At 40.3% G+C, this 23,582-nt stretch overlaps 1 protein-coding gene and 1 non-coding gene across 2 annotated transcripts in view; both read right to left on the bottom strand.

Moving 5' to 3' along the window:
• The window catches only part of Slc35f2 (solute carrier family 35 member F2), a 60,153-nt gene extending 40,129 nt beyond the window's left edge, over positions 1–20,024 (bottom strand). Inside the window, exon 1 of the mRNA XM_046466387.2 lies at positions 19,522–20,024. Within this exon, the coding sequence (XP_046322343.1) occupies positions 19,522–19,631 (110 nt within the window). The 5' untranslated portion in view covers positions 19,632–20,024. The remainder of the gene's footprint in view (positions 1–19,521) is intronic.
• LOC124108837 (U6 spliceosomal RNA) lies at positions 16,310–16,416 on the bottom strand. The gene has a single exon (XR_006856790.1). It is a non-coding gene; the product is annotated as a U6 spliceosomal RNA (small nuclear RNA).
• Positions 20,025–23,582: the final 3,558 nt, after the last annotated feature.

The following is a 23,582-nucleotide window of genomic DNA, read 5'->3' as shown; positions in this document are numbered from 1 at the left end:
TTAACAATTCCTTCAATTATGAATGTAGATGACTACTGTATTACTACAGTATCTATGACTTTGCTGCCAAAGAATTCAGGAATTAGCCAGGCATGACACACGTCTGTAATTCCAGTGACTCAGAGGCTGAGGCAGGAAGATCACAAGTTTGAGGTCAATCTTGGCAATTTAACAAAACCGTGTCTCAAAATAAAAAATGAGATGGGCTGGGAATATATAGATCAGTGATATATTCTGAATTCAATAAATTCAATCTGGGTTGAATCAGTACTGGGTTTAATCCCAGTACTGAGGTGGGAAATATTTATTCTAAGAAAAAAGTACTGTTCCAAAAATATAAATTAGAGAAAAAACAGATTTTTTAACAAACAGTATTGGGAAAACTGGTTATTCATATGTAGAAGAATGAAACTAGACCCTTATCTCTCACCCTGTACAAAAATCAACTCAAAATGGATCAAAGACCTAGGAATTAGACCAGAAACTATACAACTCCTAGAAGAAAACATAGGGTCAACACTCCATCATATAGACACAGGCAAAGACTTACTTAATAGGACCTCTGAGGCTCAGGAAATAATGCCAAGAGTTAATAAATGGGATGGCATCAAATTAAAAAGCTTCTGCACAGCAAAGGAAACAATTAGGAATGTGAAGAAAGACCCTTCAGAACGGGAGAAAATCTTTGCTAGTACTCCTCTGACAGAGGATTAAATCTAAAATACATAAAGAACTCAAAAAGCTTTACACCAAAAAAATAAATAAATAATCCAATTAATAAGTGAATTAAAGAGACTTCTCAAAATAAAAAATAAAAAGGGCCAAAAAACATATGAAAAAAAGTTCAAAATCATTAGCAATTAGAAAAATGCAAATCAAAATTACACCAATTTTATCTCATACCAGTCAGAATGGCAGTCATCAAGAATACAGAGAGGAATAAATGAGGGAGAGGATATGAAGAAAATACAGACACTTTACACTATTGGCGGGATTGTAAATCAGTACAACCACTATGGAAATCAGTCTGAAAGCTCCTCAAAAGAATCACCATATGACCCAGCTATACCAACTCCTCAGTATTTATCCCAAATAATTAAAGTCAGCATACTACAGTGACATGTGTATACTCATGTTTATAGCAGCACAATTCACAATAGCCTAACTATGGAACCAACATAGGTGTCCATCAACAGAGGAATGGATAAAGACAGTGTGCTATAGATACACAATGGAGTTTTTATTCAGCCATAAAGAAAAATGAAATTATGTGCTTCCTAATGGCAGTACACAATACCTGTGAAATATTCTCACCAATAATACAATCACAAGTGCTTTTACCTGGCATGCATGAGCCAAGCCCATGAAAATAGTCTGGGGAACATATACTTCATTAGGAAAAAAATACATCCTGATTTTCAGTAACATGATCTGAAAATTTAACAATTCCTTCAATTATGAATGTAGATGACTACAGGAAAATGAATGGAACTAGAGACCACTATGTTAAGTGAAATAAGCCAAACTCAAAGGTCAAGGGATGTATGTTTTCTCTCATATGCAGAAGTTAGAGAGGAAAAGGGAAAAGAAAGGTCACAGATCTCTCTTGTAAATCAAAGATCATTAGAACAAAGGGACCAGGGGTTGGAGGGAGGGGACGGAGCATGGAAGGGCTGGGGAGTGATACTGGCCAGATTATATTGTTATATTGTGTGCATATATGAAAATGCAGCAAAAAATCTCATCATTATGTACAACTATAATGAACCCATTAAAAATGTGAAAAAGAAAAAAATACTGTAAATCCACCAGAAAGGCACAATCAACAAAAACCATAATATAGAAAACTCTGTATAACAAAAAAAAAAAAAAAAAAATGTTTCTTCAAAAATACACGAAGAGCAAAAAAGTGAAGGAGGAAGCCTCCAGAGAGAAAAATATATAGGTAATACAATCCACTGCAATGTGTGGAGCTTACTTGCACCTTGACTTAACACACCATTAAAAAAAATATATGAGCCAGAGGCATGTTGGAACAGGCCTGTAATCCCAGCAACATGAGAGGCTGAAACAGGATTATAAATTTTTAAGGCCAGTCTCAGCTATGCAGCAAGACCAAGAGTATGCCTCAAAAAAAGTGCAGGGCAATGTGGGGTGGGTGCTGGATGCAATCCCCAGTACCACAAAACGAAAGACAACTGAAATTTGAATATGAACTGGCTATTTGCTATTAAGGAATTATTGTTAATTTTCAGATGCGATAGCAGAATTACGATTATGTCTTTAAGTGTTTATCTTTAAGAAATGAATACGGAAATACTTACGCATAATATTATCTGATGCCTAGATTTACTTTAAGACCATCAAGGAAGGAGGAAGTGCAGAGGTATAAATGGCACGAGATGGGTTACTGACATTTATTGAAACTGGGTGATGAGTACATCAGAGGGAACAGCCTCTACTTTTATTTCAACATTCCCACAATAAAAAAAATTTTAAAGGAAACATTTGAATGGTAAGGTTTTTCAGACACACCGAAGCATCGCATATATTTACTGTCAGCTATAATTATACCAACGAGTGTGGTAACACTCATTTTCTTTTGCTAATGAGAAGTCCTAGTTTCTGATTAGTTAAGAGACAGAGGGAAACATTAATTCATTAGTACTTAACAAATGCAATTATAGGAGCAAAGTGTTAAGATTTTTTAAAAAACAGGATTTCTGGCCGCCCAAAAAAAAGAATAAATGAGGTTTATGATGAAGGAAAAACATGAAGACTGCTGATCCACTATAAAGTATCTCCCCTAATTCTCCTTACTATGTGTGTTTGGCTCCCCAAGAAAGGTTGTAGGCTCCTGGAAGGCAGAAACAATGTTATATTCATCTCTGTTCATCCTGTATGTGAATTAGTATGGGCTGAATTGCTGCAAAGGTTAAGAAAAGGCCAACAGAGAAAGCCGGCCTTTCTGAAGGCCCATTAGTCCATCTATAGCAAATGGATTATAAATAGAAATTATAATGGATTATAAGAAGAAACCATTCCACAGTGTAATTTAGAAATGTGCCAACCCATACGTGACCATTAGAAAGCATTCAACTTAAAAATGTAGGGGTAGTGATAGAGATCAGTGGTGGAGAGCTTGCCTAGCATGGGCCAGGCCCTGGAATCAATCCCCAGCACCATAAAAATAAATTAAAAATAAAATGTAAAATAAGTCATAGTGTATAGTGAAATGGGACAGAGTGATAGTGATCTGATACGTTGGGTAATATGAATTAAAAAAAAAAAAAAGGGGAACTGGATGAGGATGAGTCGTGGAGTACTTTTCCACTACCAAGACTTCTCATCTTCTTGGAAGAAAGATATCAAGAGTAGAAGAAAAGGTTTCATGGAGTGCGGAGGTCATATAATTTATTTTGTCCTTGTTCTAGATTTACCAAGAAACTTCAGATCTCATATTTCATGTGTGTGTGTTGTATGTGTGCATGCGTGTATTTGTGTGTGCATGTGTGTGTGTCAGATCTTACATTTCTTATGTTGGCTTTTCATTTGGAAGGATCTTATTATGACCAGTTTCAAATTTAACAGGGTCGATTCCCTTAATTAGTACATTTGTTTTCAAGTATAAATGTAAGTCTGAACAGCACAAGCACTTTCTCCAGAGCCTAGTCACTCTCAAGTGAACTAATTGATGTTCCAAACATACAGAACTGGAAAAATTCCAGCAAGGAACAGGAATCCTTGAGATCGAGATGTCGGCCTTATCTACAACTCTAGAAGCATATTCACATAGTCCAGCATCTAATGAAGCAACAAAGCAAGCTTTTCTAAAAACTATCCCATATGTTAGGCCAGTTACATTTTCTTATATTTGTGACTATAGAATAATGTAGTAAGACATGCCTGATTTCAGCAATTTCTTTTCTCTACTAATCTTCACAACATATTATACTGTACTTCTTAGACTAGAAGAGGGGAAAACAGTGAACCAGTCTTGCAGCATTTTTCTCAACACAACAAAAGTGCAGAGAAGAGCAAGCCTAGTGTGGGTCTAGATCCTGCAAGACACCCACTGAATTTACATCCAGTCACTTTAGTTGTAATTCAGGATGTTCTCAATTAAAACAATCTTCAACCTTTGGCTTTCCCAACTCTGTTAGTTCCTGGAACTGTTTCATTCTGTTCTGAATGTGCAGGCTTAGAGCTGGAAGTGGTGGCTCCTGCCTGAAATCTCAGTGGCTCGGGAGGCTGAGGTAGGATTGGGAGTTCAAAGCCAGTCTCAGCAAAAGCGAGGTGCTAAGCAACTCAGTGAGACTCTGTCTCTAAATAAAATACAAATAGGGCTGGGGATATGCCTCAGTGGTCAAATGCCCCTGAGTTCATACCTCAGTAACACCCCCATTCCAAAAAAGGAGAAGGCTTAGAGTTGAAGGATACTAGTAGAAAGGGTAGGAGATCAATGACTTCGATGAACTGATGAATGGATCAAATTACCTGATTGCATCTTAAAGAACCACAGAATCTGGTAAGTCTTCTTTATCCATTTTATGTGTACCAAGTTTTCTAACAAGGAGAAATCTATTTTTTAAATCTTTGTTTTTTTGTTTTTTTAAAAAAAAACTAGCAAAGTAAAGGGACCAGGAGAAAACAGTATTATAACATTCGAAGACTTCTCCTCACTCCTCACTTTGAATCCTTGGATTCACAGCTCACCTTCCTCTTGTTTCCCCTCCACCTCTTCCTACCCTGTGATCCTCTGTTGACATTCAAGGTTTCCAAACTGCTGACTTAAAGCTCCCTGGATTTGCCAGTAGGGCATCCATCATCATCAGGTATTATTTATTTATCACATTCATGCTAATGGACCCCATCAGAATACTTTGTTTTTTTATAGTGCTTCATAGTTTACAAAAACTTTTCTACACCCTACCTTATTTGATTTTTGATCCATCCACCAATGCTGCAGGATTGCTAAGGAAACTAAAGCTAAGAACGGCTGAATGGATCATCTGACACTGTTCGAAAGTGTCAGGTACAAAATTCAAATCCACTGGCACTAAGTAGAGTGCTTTTGCTAACCACATTCCTCCTACACGAAACTATTAAAATAACTCCAAACTAAAGGATCTGTCTTTTTTTGTTTCCTCCAACCAAAGAACTGATAAAAATGAATGAAGGGGCAAAAATACAGGCTGGATCACACTAATTTCTTCTCTTTTTATAAATGCCTGACCTTTTACCTGATCATTAAACATTACTTGGGTATTATATTTTTCATATAGTATATAATAATGTATTTCATAATAACTACAGACTCAGTTATTATAAGATTATAATTATCTGAATTTTGCATGCAAATATATATACTTACACACTTTAATCAGTTTAATAAATATTGCCCACACTACTGACATGTTCAACTTTCTGCAATCCCTGGCAACTTTAAATCATCACGATATCATCCCAATGAAAATAAGACAGAAGCTATCAATATCAAATCCTCTAGAAAATTACTGTTAAACAGAAAATCAAATAGATGTTAGTTGAAGGGACTAAACCATTCAATGTCTTGAACCTTAAAAACACACACTTGCAAACAAAGATGGAGAGAGAGAGGTGGAGAAAGAGCAAATAGCCAGTGGAGGTATTTGAGGTAACTGCACCTGTGGAATGGACAGGGCACATATGGTAAATGCAGTTTTATCTGAGAGCTGCACTATTTCGGGAACACTCAAGTCTAGGTTGTTCCTGGGACTTTTTCAGAAGAGGCCTTTGCAATAGCACTCACTGCAAGTCTTCTACCGAGAGATTGGAATATGGGAGAATTTTCCTTGTCTGTTTAGTGAAACAGTCCAAACTGAGAAGGCAACTTCAAATGCCCACAGTGACTTTTATTGTCATCTCTTTAATGATGTCCAGTTCAATTCAGCAATACTTTCTTAATACCTAGAGGAATGCTAACACTATGCCAGGCTCTGGGAATAGAGATAAATAAAGCACCTGTCTTCATGGAATTCACAATACAACAGAGAAGAAGAACAGTAAAGGCATCATTACAAATATGGAGAGTGTGCCCAAAGAGATGAGCGGGTAGGATAGGATCCAACCTAATCTGGGATTTCATGGAGATTTTCATGAAGTATTTCATGAAGTAATACGTCATCTGTGACTTACAGAGTAAATCAGGCATGGTGGTACACTCCTACAATCCCAGCTATTCAAGAGGCTGAGGCAGGAAGTCACAAGTTCAAGTCCAGCCCAGGAAATTTAATGAGACCCTCTCAAAATAAAATTTTTTTTAAAAGGATGAGGATGCAGCTGGGAGGTAGAGCACTTGCTTAGCAAGTGTGAGATTCTGGGTTCCATCCACAGTGGGAAAAAAGGAGAAGAAGAAGGAGAAGGAGAAGAAGAAAAACTAAAGAGGGGAAAGTAGTGGAGGACAAGTTTTTCAGGTCAAGAGAAGAGATATGGGAAGTGTCATTCCAGCAGCTGGAGCAGCAGTCCTCAGCATGACCGAAGCAAGGAGATGCAGCTCTTCCAAAGGAATTAGGAGTTTCCTAATTTTTTCCAAACCTATGGTACAACTTGAACAGAGTCAGTAGCAATTATTCTTGGTTGATTATTTCAAACGTGAAAAGTTGGGGTTTAAAAAATCTGAGAAAATGTTTCCTTGACATTTTATGAATTATTGTTTCATTTTTACCAACATCCAGGTAGTCTTCTTTCTTTGTGCTTTAAAGCTATTTTTTTATTGGAGCCATTTTAAGTTTTATCACTAATTCTAGGAGGGAGAATATTGGCCTTCCAAAAACAGCCGAGTCCTCTCCCCAAACCTGTAAATAGGATAACTTACAGGACAAAGGGTCCTTTGCAAATATGGTTAAGGTGAAGAAGCTTGAGATGGGGAGGTCATCCTGGATTATCCAAGTAAACTCAATCTAACCACATGAACCTTATAAGGAAGAACCTTTTCCAAGTGTAGTCAGAGAATCAGAGAGCTGCTGGCTTTGAAGATCTAAAGGAGCCATGAGCCAAGGAATGCAGGCAGCATCTAGCAGTTAGAAAAACTCAAACAAATTGATTCTCCTCTAACTTTTCTAAAAAAGAATGCAACTCCACCAACATTTTGATTTTGGCCTAGTGAGACCTGTGTTGGTCTTCTGACCTACAGAACTATAAAATAATAAATGTGTGGGTTCTTTTTTTTTTTTGGATGTGTGTATGTGGTACTAAGGATTCAACCCAGGGGCACTCTAACCCTGAGTCACATCCCCAGCTACTTTTTAATTTTTATTTAAAAATTTTTATCAGAATACAGGGTCTCACTAAGTTGCTGAGGCTGACCTCCAACTTGAGATCCTCCTGCCTCAGCCTCCTGAGTAGCTGGGATTATAGATGTGCACCACCACACCCAGCAAATCTGTGTTGTTTTAAGTCACTAAATTTGTAGGCATTTGTTATGAAAGCAATAGAAAACTAGCACACTAAGTCAATAATGTATGAGATACTTGAATCATAATGTTAGACCCATTCAGATTCATCTCAGTGAATTTCCTCACTAGTAAGATAATCCCATCAAATAAAAAGTCCATTAAATAACTGCATGCAAAGCTGATCAGGAGTCACCCTGGATTAAAGAGCACTTTCATCGTTTGCCAGGGAAAAGATAAAACCATGCCATCAAGTGGCACTAAACCACTTTTATGCAGACCAAAAAAATAAAAGTATAAATCCAGTGATTTCTTCATATACAGTATGGCCTGCACGATTCTTAGATGGTCAAGAATAAGGGAAACCTGTTAATGCTCTCCCACCTCCTATACAGGAAGAAGGGAAAGTACCAGCCACTGTGCTGACCTCTTACACATATGAACTTACTGTGTTTTCACATAATACTACAAACTAGGTAGCATTTTGCCAAAGTTTATGTTTCTTAACCAAGTTCATATGGCAAATAAGTAGCAACACTAGGTTCAAAATCTAAATATGATTCTACAGCCTGTGTTCTTTCCCTTCTTCCATGCTAAGAAAATAAAATAAATAAAAGTAATAAAAGTGCATAGCAGGGGCTGGAGTTGTGGCTTAGCAGTAGAGCACTCACCTAGCACATACAAGGCCCTGGTTCAACCCTCAGCACCACATAAAAATAAATAAGTAAAATAAAGATATTGTGTCCAACTACAACTAAAAAATAAATATTAAAGAAAAAGGTGCATAGCACTAGAATGATAACCTCTAAATTCTTATGGCATTTTGGTTATAACCCTTTTTTCCCATTTCTACATTCTGCCTGTGAAGTTTTACATATTGCATTTGATTTACCAGATTATAAATAAAGAAACCGTGTCAGGAATATTTTTTACCCCTTCTCCCCATATACACATAGCCACACAAAATATCTAGTAACAGTAGAATGAGGATAGTGATGATGATGATGATAATAATAATAATAATGACATCTCATAGTCATTGTGCACTATATTCCAAGCACTATGCTAACAATTTCACAGTCCTAATTCATTTATTGTTGCTATCTATAGATAAAGAAACCAAGACACAGAGATGTTAAACAACTCACCCAATATCACACAACAGGCAAATGATAAAATCTGGAAAACAACCCAAGTGTGACATTAGAGCTCATAACCACTGCTATATTGCAAGAACACTACTTACATCCATTAGGGATTCAAAAACACTTTCATCTTATCCCAACAAAACTGAGGTGGCTTAATAAAAGTAATTATGTGCCAGGATCATACTAAGTGCTTATATATGATGTTTCATTTCAATCTCACAAAAACTTGCTGGCCGTAGTGGAGCATGCCTGTAATCCCAGCTGAGGAGGCCGAGGCAGGAGGATCACAAGTTCAAGGTGAGTCTCTAAGCTTAGAGAGACCCTGTCTCAAAATAAAAAATAAATAAATAAAAAGTTCTGGGGAATATGGCTCAGTGGTAGAATACCCCTGGGTTCAATTCTGAGTATCAAAGGAGAAAAAAACTCTCATGAGATAGGGATGATTAGCACAGTTACACTGTTGAGAAAGTGAGGTTTGGTTGTTCAGAGAATTAACTTACCCAAGGTCAGAGAATTAGTAAGTCTACATTTTTGCCAGTCCACACAATGTCTCTCTCATAATATTCATAATAGTAAATATATAATATTGAGGACTATTGTACTACATAGGGAGATCAACTGATATAAACCTATTCCAGCATCTCTAACAATGGGCACTGATTAGCACAACCCATTTGATGATATGTTCTACAGTTATTTAATAAATTGGGTGTTCTGATGAAAATAAGAGAGAAAGCCAGGCAGGTGGAGCACATCTATAATCCCAGCCACTCAGAAGTCTGAAGCAGGAGGATCACAAGTTTGAGGCGAGCCTCAGCAATTTAGGAAGACCCTGTTTCAAAATAAAAAATAAAAAGGGCTGGGTTCAGTGACCTGGGTTCAATCCCCAGTACTGCAAAGTTAATGAAGGAAAGAAGCCATAAAATCTATTTTTTTAATTATTTTATAGTTGTAGGTGGACAGCATGCCTTCATTTTATTTGTTTATTTTTATGTGGTGCTAAGGATCGAACCTAGTACTAGGCACTTGCCTCACAAGTGCTAGGCAAGCACTCTGCCTCTTAGCTACAGCTCCAGATCCCATAAAATCAATTTATGATAGTCTTCTCTTTGTCCTTCTATTTTTGTAGATCCTAGATTCAGGGAGGGGAGTCCTATGCTGTGGGCAGTATGTGAAGGATTTTGCCTCTGTTTCCAGAATATTCCCTCTCCCCAGACTCCTCTCTGTGAATTCCAAGAGAAGCACCCAGGTGGACACACAGGAGCTCCAGTGGGGCTGGAAAGGTGGGTGTAGGGATGTGAGGAGGGCAGGATTAGGAAGCGTGGGATTGTTACTGAATCATAAGTGCACTGCTGTTTCAAGTCTGGATTACAAGTGTTTATGTCCTTGGGACGGACACAACTCCCCCCTCTCTACCCACCCCAATCTGGCACAAGAACTGAGAACAGACTAACCCTGCTCTCAAAGGCAGCCAAGAAGCCGTATCCCAGAAAATCCTTAATACTGTCTATCCATTGAGGCCGAATAAGAAGTTTTGAAGGACTGTTTAACTGTCATAACATCTAAACTTACTTCTTCATGGATTATCCAAGCAAAAATTGTTTTCAAAACTTGACTTTTCCATTGTTTTTTGTTTTGTTTTGTTTTGTGTGACTTAAACTACAAAATGTAATATTCAAATGAAGACAAAACAACTAGCCTGCCTTTGGGAGAATGAAGCCAACAGTGAACGAGAAGAACAAATAGAGACAGAGAGAAAGAACCCTGGTGTGGTTTGGGCTCCAGGATCCATCTCCTTCCCTGGTCTCCCTGTGGTTTGGCAGTGTGGCCTTTCCTGATCCTGTAAAGCGATAAATGCTCTTTTTTTCCTAGGCCAGTGGTGAGCTGGATTTCTCGAAGAACCGACCTAATCCACTCATCAAACACCACCCAGGCTCCTGAAAAAAACTAGAGTCTAAAACTGACCTATACAAAGCTCCTGGGGACCTGGCCCAGTGAGAGGAACGGAGGCGGAGGGGAGATTTCCTGTGAGTCATCCTATCCTACCAGCCTTTCAACACCCCACAGGCCTCAGACCCGAAACACTGTCACACTCCTCCTCCTACATCAGCTTCCACTGCTTTCATCCAGCCAACGCTTGATACTCTCAAACTTCCCCAGTGAACTTCCACTCTCCAAGGGAAGCCAAAGAGCCTGGGTGGTAAACCTGCTGCAAGCCCTCTGGTGGTGTCTTTAAAACTCACAGAAAAGTGTATAGAGGGATCTGTTTAATATAAATATAATGTGCAAAAAGCGTGTCCTGTTCACAAGAGTGAAAAACCTGGAAACTTCTAAATGCCTATAAACAGAATGGTTGGAGAATGATGTGCTCACAGAAAGAATATTATTCAGAGAAAAAGTGACTGTTCTGCAGCACCATGCAACAAAATGGAGTAATCTCAGCAACGTGACTTAGAGGAGAGATCTCAAGATTACACACAGCATGGTACCCTTTCTATAAAGTTTAAAATCATGACAGGAACCCTTTGTGGAGATACATAGAAATACAAAACTATATGAAAATAAGAGCTAAAGAGGATTCCAGATGATGATGATCTGTGGTTGAAGAGTAAGGGATTGGAAGAGGGATTACCTGCATGTAAATTTAGTTTTGCAAAACTTGAAAATCCTCGTTTTAGGGCTGGTGGTAGGAACATGGGAACTTGTTACATTAAAAAAACCAGTTGAGCCATGCATGGGTCAACAATGGGAGTGTGTCATGAGCCAGGAATTATGATTAATCCACTTCAGGGCACTGAAGGCTAAAAAATTAGTCAAATGATGTTCCAGGAAGATACTTTTATTTATCCTGTGATGTACATCTTTCTGGTCCCACTGGAGACACAAATAGCCCAGAGCAAGCCTGGGATAAGATTGCCCAAGAACTGTTTTGGTTTTTGTTTTTTTGTTGTTGCTGTGCATCTCTCAAGAAACAGGGAGAACAGTGTTGAGTACAGAATCTGGGACCAACCACCTGGTGGGAAAACAGGTTGCATTCCTCACTACTGTATGACTTATCCTGTTAGGGAAAATTATCTAACCTCTCTGCCTCAGCTTCCACATATGTCAAATGGGGCTGGCAATTATAGTATTAAAATGCTGACTGCAGAAAGTTAACGGAAGGATTACATGAGTTAATTCTCCCACCCCCAAAGTCCTGAAATGGTGTGGGTGCTCTAGGTGCACAAAGTCCAATTTAATCAAGTTTGACTTTTATTATTATTTTTATCTCTCACTTGATTCCACTGTGAAAAACTTAGAAAATGCTGTTCTCCCCAAGTATATCCTAAGCTCTTCTAGAGCAGAAATGTTTTAATAATTCTCTGGGAAGACGTACTACACCCAGCATGAAAACAGCCTTAAATTCGCAGTAAGGACTTGGACTTAAGAAATTGAATCAATTTGTTTTATAAATACACCCGTATTTTAGAAAGAAGTTTTGGGGTTTTTTTTAATTTTTTTTATTTTTTAGTTGTCAATGGACCTTTATTTTATTTATTTATTTGTGGTGCTGAGACTGGAACCCAGTACCTCACACATGCTAAGTAACTGCTCTACAACTGAGCTACAACCCGAGCCTTAGATAGAAGTTTTGGAATGGATTTTTCATGTAAGTCTCATAAAATCTGTCTCTGTTATCAATAACTAACACAGGTTTTTGCGACATACCACTTTTCCTGGTGACTTTCAATTAATATAGACTTCTGTAACCATCCAAAATAAACATCCCAAAATCTGCAGATTAAAAACATCTATAACTTATTAAAATGAAAACCATTCAAGTCTTTATTCAGAGAGCCTATTCACACTTTCACAGCAAGTGAACTGAGTTATCTGGTTCTTATAGTGTTAATGGGTTAGAAATCATAATTTAGAAAGAATACAGGCTTCTGCAAATATGCTTAGTAACACACACATCATATGTTGACAAGCTGGGAGAAAAAGTTGGAAAAAAATAAGTAATTCACTTAAATGCACCTGAGCATATTATTGCCGCTCAACAGAATCAAGTTCATGATGATCCTGAATCAAGAAGAGACAGCATCACGTTCAATTTATGAAAAAGACTACTCCTATATATTTTAAACATGCCATAAAGAATTTTAAATAATGCTTTATTTTTTTCTTTCTTGGCAAAATCTCTAGGATTTGTTGCAAATGGACCCACTAAGTAATTAAATGGTTTGGCCTACCCTGGAGAGTTGTTCAGTACAGACCAATTAAGTGTTGGAGAGCTGCTGCCAAAAATAAATAAATAAATAAATTATGAACAAATGATTTAGCAGAAGTGAGAAATCCATTACATAAATGCTGCCATTCAATTGGGTTTAAAAGTAAATTTTAATGCTTAGAAGAGTAAATTTAAAGTTATTTGGGAAATTCACCTGTGTGAAATGATAATTTCCTCCTGATGATCCTCAGTAAATAATAACATAAGGAAGTTGTAGAGTACTTTAATAAACTTACCAAAACTTACAGACACAAGCCCATTTTCCATGTATGTGCTTACCTTGGAAACAGCTTTGAAATTTCCTCCCCAGAAATAGCCTAATCTTACTTCAGTCCTAACTTTTACATCTTACTTACCAAATCTAGTTGCAAATAGGTTTTTACTGTTCCTTGAAATCAATTCTACCTCCAAAATGGAAAGAACTGCTATCATTTGAGGTCTGTGCCAAGAACAAAGTATTGCAGGAAGTTCCAAGATGAATGGCAGCCTCTACCTGAAGGTACACTGGCAGGCTGGTGAGAACTACATTTCACCCTGCAATACGGTAAGGGCAATGATGAGTTAAGAATAGTACCTGACAGGAGGGGCACCCAAAGAAGATGTCTGTGAGGAGAAATTGAAAGAATTCAGCAAAGACAACTTCCCAATTTGATGCTGTCTACAAAGATTCTTTAGGATGCCAGGAGAAGAGGTCAAACAGCAAAAGCAATCCAGGAGGGGAACCACAGGGCAAAACTGCAGCCACCACGGCATGCACATGAGCAATCACAGGAGCAAACACAAGTGAGAAACGCAGGTTCTGAGATATGAGCCTGGAGGGGCTGGTGATGGGGCCCTTGTGGTTCATACCAAGAAGCTTAAGCTCTCACAAGAGGACAAATGTGATGAGACACCATCGATGTGAGGCTTCTAGAGAAATCAAATTCCCAGACATGAAATGTAGAACAGGAGTTACCAGGGGCTGCGCAGGGAGGTGACACAGAGTTATTTGGCAGCTATGGAGTGTGGGAGGATGACTAAGTTCTGGAAATACACATTGGTGATGGTTGCACAACACTGTGAAGGTACTTAATGCCCCTGAATTGCACACATAAATGCAGCTAAAATAGTAAAGTTTACATTACATATATTTTATCACAATTAAAAAAAAAACATGAACTGACATAGTGCAGCACACCTGTAATCCCAGCAACTCGGGATGCTGAGACAGGTGGATTACAAATTCAAGGCAAGCCTCAGCAATTTAGTGAGACTCTGTCTTTAAAAAAAAAAAAAAAAAAAAAAGGCTGGCAAATGCAACTTGGTGGTAAAGCACCTCTGGGTTCAATTCCGAGTTCAAGAAAAAAAATGAAAAAATAATAGGTAAAGGAGAAAGAAGAGACAGCAGGAGGGGAGGGGCCAGCAGCTACAGCACCAACTTGAGCTCTTTCCAGTAACCAGTGGCTTTCAGACCCCTATTAGCTATAGAAATCATTCTTCAGACAACACAGCTGTGGACTGAATGTTTGTGTCTTCCCAGAATCCATGTTGAAACCTAATCCCCAGTGTGATGGTAGCTGTGGGAGAGGGTCAGGGAGGTAATTAGGCAGTAAGGGTGGAGTCTTTATGATCAAGATTAGTGCCCTCATAAAAAAGACACCAGATTGTTCTCTGACCCCTTGGGCTATATGAGGACACAGTGAGAAAATAGCCTTTTATGAAGCAGGAAGTGGGCCTCCACCAGACACCAGTTTGCCAGAGACTTCATCTTGGACATCCCAAATTTCGGAACTATGAGAAATAAATTTCTGTTGTGTATAAGCTACCCAGTCTATAGTATTGCTGTTATCAAAGCCCAATTGGACAGATTAAAAGCCCAACTATAAAACTGACAATAGCAGCAGATCTGGTAGAAGCCCCAGAGGCCCTCCCAGAAGCATACAAATCCTAATTTTCCATTGGTCCCCCATGGTAAACCCTAAGGAACCTCCAGGGAACCCCAAGAGCCTCACCATCAGTTGGCAAATCACTGGTGTAGGTGATGTGAGGAATATCTAAGAAGCTTCCACTTGAATATGATACAAGTGAGATGCTGGAAATAGTAGAGACAGTCTGCATTTGGAATCAAATGACACTCCCTCAGCTCTGCCTTGCAGCAGCCATTTGTCCTAGGCAAGTTACTTACCTACTCTGTCAAGTGGGATTAAAAAACCTATTTTACCATGAATACCCAGAGGAATGAGAAGTTGTGCTCCATTTGTATACAATATGTCAAATGCATTCTACTGACATGTATAACTAATTAGAACAAATAAAGTAAAAATTTTAAAAAAGCAAAAAAAAAACCCAAAACATATTTTATAGGAGTGTCACAGGATTGATGAAATGTAAGTAGGACAGCTGATACATGGTGAATTCTCACATAGTGACAGCTATTGGTGCCCTTTCTTCTTAGCTGGTATCACTCTGGATCCTGGGAAGTCAGGGGACTGAGGAGGAGGAAGGCAGGTCATGTGAATGGAAGCTGCTATAAGAGTCCAAGTGAGAGATTAAGATAAAGGCTTGCACTGAAGTAGTGAAGGTAAGGATTGAAAAAGGAGAAGGAATCTGGGAATATTCTGGAAGTGTTGTCAAAACGGAGAATAAGCACTGGCAGCCATTGCTGCTTCCTTCAAATCAACATGTAAAAAGGAATGAAGGAAAGCAGGAAGAATCCAGGGGTTGTCTAGAACTGGTCTGGAGGAGGGAGAGGACTACAGCCTGAGGTGGAGCAACCAGAGGCCTAGAGGAAGGCCCGCTAGAGGAACACTTTCAAATTCCACTCACATTTCGTGGGGAGAGATACTGCCTGCCCCTTTCCATCTCCCCAGAGGGTTGAGAAATTAACCAAACAGGTCAGGCTGTCCAGCCAGCGATCATTCCTCCACCCACCTGCTCCAAGCTCCTTGGGCTAATGGGCTACAACCTAGAGAAGTTGCCTCCTCATTCCAAGCAGCTGATAAAACAGCCTAATGGAAGTGCACTGAACAACAGCAATCAACAGGGGTTCTGTGATCCACGATTTCTCCATCCTGGGGTACATCCCTTCCCCTCTACGTAAAGTTACCTGGAGGGACTCACCCAGGCCTGGCCATCAGCTCTCCGCCACTACACCCAGAACAACAATAAAACCTCTTTCTCCTCTAATCAAAAATAAATAAATAAATAAAAGAATCTGTGGGACAATATGTAAACCTCCTGATGGAATACAATTAAATAATAAGCATCTTCAGGTACTTCTGGGCACTCAGACTTTTGTTACAGCACTGGTCATTTGAGTTGACAGTGATAAATGACAAAAGTAAAAATTAAGGGCTGGGGTGGTGGCTCAGTGGTGGAGCACTAGGTGGAATCTGTGAGGCACTAGGTTCAATTCTCAGCAATGCATATAAATAAATAAAATAAAGGTCTGTTGACAACTAAAAAATATATATACTTTTTAAAATATGGAACACTTCACGAATTTGCGTGTCATCCTTGCGCAGGGGCCATGCTAATCTTCTCTGTATCGTTCCAATTTTAGTATATGTGCTGCCAAAGCGAGCACCTAAAAAATATTTTTAAAAAGTAAAAATTAGGGGCTGGGATTGTGGCTCAGAGGTAGAGCACTCACCTAGCATGCGCAGGGCCCTGTGTTCCATCCTCAGCACCACATAAAAATAAATGAATGGAATAAAGGTATTGTGTCCAACTACAACTAAAAAAAGTTAAATTTTTTTTTTAAAAAAGTAAGTAAAAATTAAGAGCAGAGACTTTTTTGGGACTATGTGGCACTCATTATCATGAATCCTAACACATAGTAAGTGCTCAATAAACTTCATGAGCAACCTGAAATTCTTAATCAAAGAGAAAAGCTGTTTGTACCTTAGGGAGACAGATAGCTAAGAGGTGGGGTCACCTAGAATACATGCTTCTCATGATAAAAACAGAATGAATTCTAGGCCCCCAACTTTGTTCTGTATTTGGTACCCAGTTGCTAAAAGGGCTATTCTTACCACTTTTTGGTAAAAGGAGTAGAAAAGAGCTGTGCAATTACAAACCAATCCCTTTGCATCCTATCCATACGATGGTAACACATCATCTCCATTCACGAACTGCTCTGCATCCCCATAGTTCCCTCACCACAGATAGGTATTCACTAAACTAAACTAGTTAGTCACTAGGTTGGATAAAATTGCCATCCAGAATTGAAGTGCCTAGATGTTTGGCATAGGTAAGACCAAAAACCTAAATGAACAATTCCAATTCATTCTTTCATTCATTTGTGTGCTAAAGGTTGTAGGAGATATAAAAATGAAAATAATATGATTCCTGCTGTTAAAGAACTCTATCCACTGGAAATGCAAAAAGTCTCCAGACAAAAGTAAAAAAATAAAGTTAAAAAAAAAAGTAAAGAAAGAAAAAAGGAAGTACATTTGGAGACAGAGGAAATCTCATATTTAAAAAGTAACTAGACGGGTGCAGTGGTACATGCCTGAATCCCACCTATTCAGGAGGCTGAGGCAGGAGGATCACAAGGCCAGCCTGGACAACTTAGCAAGGCCTGTCTCAAAATAAAACTAAAAGGGCTGGGAGTGTATTTCAGTGGTAAAGCGTTTACCCAACATGTACAAAGCCCTGGATTCAATCCCCAGGACCACAATAAATAAATAAATGGGTTACTAGAGCCTCTAAGTATAAAACACACCAGGACTCTGAAAATGTGAGAATATTAGGAGAATTGCTAATGTAATTATTGCTATTTATTATATCTTGCTAAACTGAAATCTGCTATATCATCTGGCCCAGCCTCAGGGCCACAGGCATCTCCTGGAGCAATCACCTCCACATTTCCATCACTCAGGAATGGAGAGAACTAATGGTGACAACAACCTATGCAGGCACTGAAATGACCAGACTGTGTGCCCACTCCTGTGTAGCCATGTATAGTCCCCCAACTAATCTTCACACAGTCCTACAAGGTAAGTACTGTCCTGAGGTTGGGAGGTAATTTTGTTTTTTTGGTTTGTTTAGTTTTTAGTTTTGATTTGTTTTGTTTTTGTTTTTTGTTTGTTTTTACTACATTTTATTTTTGGTGTTGGGGATTGAATCCAAGGACTTGCATGGGCCAAGCATGCACTTTACTACTGAGCTACATTCCCAGCCTCTGTAGTTACTATGATTATCTCCATTTTACAAATTAAAAAAAAAAAAAAAAAAACTGGAGCACAGAGAAGTTAAGTGACTTACTCAAGTCTACCTAGCCAGGATTTGAATACAGAATATGTGTCCTTGGCCATAACATTATACTACTTAAGAGCTGAGCAATTTTAGCTGCATTATCAGGATATACACAACTTTTAGGAGACAAGGTGATTGGGGGCGGGGCACAGGGGATTGAACTCAGGGGCACTCACCAATGAGCCACATCCCCAGCTCTATTTTGTTTTTTATTTAGAATCAGGGTCTCGCTAAGTTGCTTAGCCGCCTCGCTGTTGCTGAGGCTGGCTTTGACTTCACGATCCTCCTGCCTCAGCCTCCTGAGGCGCTGCGGGATTACAGACATGCGCCACAGTGCCCAGCTGGAAACAAGGTGATTTTTAACCAAATGTCCCCTTTAAACATGTGCATCTATTTAAAACTATACTTATTTATATGACAAGAATGCATACACCTTTATTGATCTAGTTTTGGAAATAGTATGGCTTTTCAGAATATAGCTTTCAGGATCTCCAAAGGGAAAAGATAAAAATCAAATGTTCATTTTAGGAGATGCCTGGCCAGGAGAGGTTAAGGTACAATTTAGATCAGAATTTACGGTCACCTCTCCTTACAGGTGATCTAATGGTCCTAGCCAAATTGTTTAGCCTTCTTTGTTTCTCCATCTGCAAAGTGGGTATAACAATAGCACTATCTCCTACTGGGGAGAATGAGATGATACTATCCATACAAATTGCTATGCACAATACCTGGCGCAGAATGAATGCTCAATAAATGGCTTTCATTATTTAGGTCCTAGGTTATCTGTATTTCCAGAATGCAAGTCCTCCAGTAACCACAGAAATGCTTTCCCCAGAGTCACTGCCAGCTCCTTAAGAACATTTCTCCCTACTTCCCTCAGAGCGGGAGTGACACCAGAAACAGGCTTCCCTGGACTCCAGCCCCGGAGGTGGCCATGTCACCAAGAACGAGGCAGGTTCTGTTCTGCCGTACTAAACTTAACCTGGATTTGTTACTTGGGTGAACTCAGTGCAAATCACGGCCCCCAGTCTGACAGGATCAGAGGCAGAAGGAATGCGGGCGCCGTGCCAGAAGTGGAGCTCATCCACCTGCCAAGCCCGAGGATGGGTACCCCTTCTCCACAGCATCCGCCGGGAGGCCACCGGGGACCCGACCTAACAATGCCAGTAGGGTGAATGTCACCCAGATCCTCTGAAATGCAGTGCCTCGACCTAAGAGAGCGCCAAGGGAGGGGCTAGAAGTACCTAAGGAAGCCAGGTGAAAGCCAACTTCCTGATGCTCGTGTTGAGCGCCCAGAACCAAAGTCCATGCCGCCGCCACCTCTGCCTCCCGGCTCGCCAGACACGTGCGAGCCGGTCGCCAGGCGGTCTAGCCCGCGCTCCGCTCCGGTTCCCGCCTCCCCGGCCCGCCACCGCGCGTTCCTTCCACTCACCAGGTGAAGAGTTTGCCTTTTATCCTGCGCAGCAGGCTACCCAGCGCGCCCGCCTCTCCCAGCGCGCGGGGCAGCGGGGTGCCGTCACTCGCCGGCCAGTCTGTCTTCATGGGGACCCCTGACTTGTCCTGCGCCCGGAACCCCACGAAGTGCCGGGGCCCGGAAGACAGGAGGCGGCGCCTGTGCAGCCGGCGGGGACTGAGCTCGGGCCCTGCGCTGGCTCTACCTCCTTAGCTCGCTCGCCGGCTGGCTCGCTCGCTTCCCTCTCGCTCCTCGGTCGGGCTCCTTCCGCGACAAATCATTAACTGTCAAGCCCCAAGGGCCAGACAATACATTTGCAGATTGCAACCTGGCACCACGGGGGCAGCAGCAGGAGAAAGGGCGATTTTTTTTTTTCACCTTGGCAGTCGAGCCTCAGTGTTTTGTGGCACCTAATAGGCCTTTCAGGTTTTTATGGTTCCTTGTTTCAAATCAGCAAATGGGGTGATCCGAGGTTATTGTGACTGGCTCCAAGGTGTCCTCACTAAAAACAGAGAGGCGGTAACTACCTGAACTTTGCTAACTAGCAGGACCGACTGACCTCTCCCTTTATCTCGCGGTCTCCTCCCTCTGATTTATAGAAGATAGCCAGCCCCTTTGAAAGAACTAAAGGGACATTCCAGGGGTGTGTGTGTGTGTGTGTGTGTGTGTGTGTTCCTTGCAAAGCAACGGTAAGATCCTTTAAAAATCCTGGAAATGTGTCTTTGTGGCGTGGAGCTCTGCACGTCTCTTTCTTTACGGGTTTGTTAGGTTTTCCTTGCAGCATTGGGAGCTGTCTTGGGGGTGCCAGGGAGGAAAACGCTACCGACCCCTGGCGCTCAGCCAGGATGCCGCTGCCAGGGCCACACCTTCCGATGCTTCCCCAGGACCCCGGAGGATTAAGGATTAAAAGAGACTAAAGCCTAGGGTGGGAAAGTTCCAGGCTCTCCCAAACAGAAGGAAATCAGTAAGTCTGCTGGAGTCCTTGCTTCCGGAAAAAAGAAGACAAAAGAAAAGGTGTTGGTACTGTTTGTTCCCCACTCCCCACACCCACCCCACCACCTCCTTCCTTGGGAGAGGTGGAGGACAAGAAAAAAAAAAAAAAAACAATATATTTAAGAAGTGTAAATGAGTGGGCAGTTTTCTGTAAAAAGATTCTTTTTAAAAAAAAAATAGGTTTTGAAAGATGAAATGTAGCTTCAGGAATTCCAAATTTACCAACTACAGGAACCCTGAAGTTTATTTTGCTTGTTTATTTGTTTGCTTGTTTCTATTGCTTGATTTTTTTTTTTAAACTGGGGATTGAACCCAGAGGAGATTTACCACTGAGCTACATCCCAACTCCTTTTATGTTTTATTTTGAGACAAGTTTTCATTAAGTTGTTGAGGGTCCCACTTGCTGAGGAGGACCTTGAACTTTTGGTCCTCCTACCTCAGCCTCTGGATGCACAAGGATTACTTGGGTGTGTCACAGGGACCAGCTGAAACCCCAAAGTTTAAAAGAAATGATTTATTTTAAAAACTGTTGAAGTGAACCTGGTGTGGTGGTGCACTGCTATAATCCCAGGAACTCTGGAACATGAGTCAAGAGAATGACCGAATTCAAGACCAGCCTGGGCACCTTAGTGAGACTCAGTCTCAAAATAAAAATAGAGATGGAAATGGAGGTAAGTGGTAGTGTGCTTGCTAGCATGTTCCAGGCCCCTGGGTTCCCCCTGCCCTCCACTGTGTCTGTGTGTGTGTGTGTGTGTGTGTGTAAATTGCTGAAGTGAAATGGAGGAAAAACCCCTGAAAACTAAGTCATCCATAAAGGACTAACTAAATGGTATGAAACAACCACATCATGAAGCATTATGAGGACATCAGAACTGTATTTAATAGGATCTCATTTTTCTAAAGCCCCAGCGCATTAAATCCTGTATATTGACAATGTTGAATTTTACCCAAGCCCTGTGCTCCTGGAAAATAGTTATGGCTTAAAAATCTCCCACACTGTTGAGTTCCTGTAAACAACACAGTACAAAGAAACACCTCCATGTAATTTTTTTTTTTTAATGAAGACTGAGTTTTTTAAATACATTTATTTATTTATTTATTTTAATGTGGTGCTGAGGATCAAACCCAGTGCCTCACACATGCTTGGCAAGCCCTCTACCACTGAGCTGCAACCCCAGCCCTGTCCTCCATATGATTTTTCTAAGACCCATAATGTCCCTTTGGGACAAGGTGAGCCTCAGATCTTCTAAAATCATATATATATGAATTTATATATACACACACACACACACACACACACATTGGAGTTCTTTTGACATAATTATATAAGCATGGAATATAATTTACTTCAATTCAATCCCCAGTACTTCCCTTTTCCCCACCTCCTCCCTCCCTCCCTCTCTTCCCTTTCCTCTACTATTTTTTATCTCACAAATGATTGGCTGAAATGTTTGTCTCCACTGACCAACCAAAACAAAATTCTTGGTAAAATTCCTTTCCTTTCCTGGCCTCTGTACTTTCACGTACCCTAAGGCTGAGCAAACACGTAAACCCTCCTTAAGGCCCTTCCTTATAAGCTGACCTCAGGGCAAAACATTCTCTCATCTACTAACAATCAAGCCACCCTTACATTTATTCCCCCCACCTACTCAGGGAATAGCTGCCCTCTTTCTTTTTTTTAATATTTATTTTTTAGTTTTAGGTGGACGCAATGTCTTTATATTTATGTGGTGCTGAGAATGGAACCCAGTGCCTCATGCATGCTAGGAAGCACTCTACCACTGAGCCCCAACCCCACCCCTTAGCCCCCCTCTTTCTACTGCAGTAAACCCCACCCCTCCCCAGGCAATAATTCTTTCAAATAAAGTCTCTGCTTACTAAGTCATATTTTCATTTGACAATATATATATGGTTATTGAGCACAGAGAAAAATATAGGATGTTTGTCAAAATAAGTAACCAAGTAACCTTAAAAGAATGTGTGAGAAAACCTGAAGGGTAAAGAGAGAACACTTAACATACATGAGGCCCTAGGTATAAGGCCCTTGCTTAGCATCTGGACAGCCATCTTAAGTGACAACCGTCATTTTAAGGAAAAAGTTTCGCTTTCCCTCCCAACAGCGTTTCTGAGAAAGGCTCACCATTCCCTCATACCAACCAAAGCCCTAACCGCCTGCATTAGGATGTGCCCAGCTCTCATTCCTGAGCCTTCCTCCATAAAAGTCCCGGAACCCAAGCCTGTTTTGCCTCTCTGCGCTATAGAGAAAGGGCCTTCATTTGTCAGCTCTGACAAATAAACTCTTGTATGTATCTCTGTCTGGTCTCCGTCTTTCATTTCTTGCTTACCCATCTCTTGCTCCTCACTTTCCCTTCACTAGGTACAAGAAAAGAGAGAGAGAGAGGTGAGGGGGGGAAAAGAAATTTGAAAAAGAAAAGAAAAACTTTAAGAGGGAAAAAGGAGAAAAGGTAAGTGGATATGAAAAATGAAAAAAAAAAAGTGAACCTGCTGTGTATGGTAGCACACACCCATAATCCTAGCTGCTCAAGAAGCTGAGGCAGGAGGATCTCAAGTTCAAGGCCAGTCTGAGCAAGTTAGCAACACCCTATTTCAAAATAAAATTAAAAAGGGTTGTGGATTTAGCTCAGTGATAGAGTACCACTGTCTTCAACCCCCAGCGCAAGCATGCGCATGCGTGCATGCATGCACATACACACACCTACCCACATACTTATGCAAGAAGAAGGAGGAGGAGGAGCAGGAAGCATAGGAAGGAGCAAAAGAAAAGTCTCTGTAATCTAAGGAATTCAGGAGGCAGGCCAGTCTCAGCAATTTAGTGAGAGCTTCAACAGCTTAGCAGGAACCTGCCTCAAAATAGAAATTCAAAGGTCTGGGTTTGTAGCTCAGTGGTATAATGCCCTGGGTTAGAACCCTAGTACCAAAAACACAAAAACAAAAATTGATGGTAATTTGCTACAGTAGCCATAAGAAACAAACATAAATATAAACATACTAATTTATAAAGGTGATAATATATTATCAAGTAAAAG

The sequence above is a fragment of the Marmota monax genome, unplaced genomic scaffold (genome assembly GCF_021218885.2).
Source record: "Marmota monax isolate L192 unplaced genomic scaffold, Marmota_monax_Labrador192_F-V1.1 WCK01_AAM20220418_F8-fsc00045, whole genome shotgun sequence".
In the NCBI taxonomy this organism is placed as follows: domain Eukaryota; kingdom Metazoa; phylum Chordata; class Mammalia; order Rodentia; family Sciuridae; genus Marmota; species Marmota monax.
The sequence above is the reverse complement of the archived record's forward strand: the minus strand, read 5'-3'. Positions and strand labels throughout refer to the sequence as shown.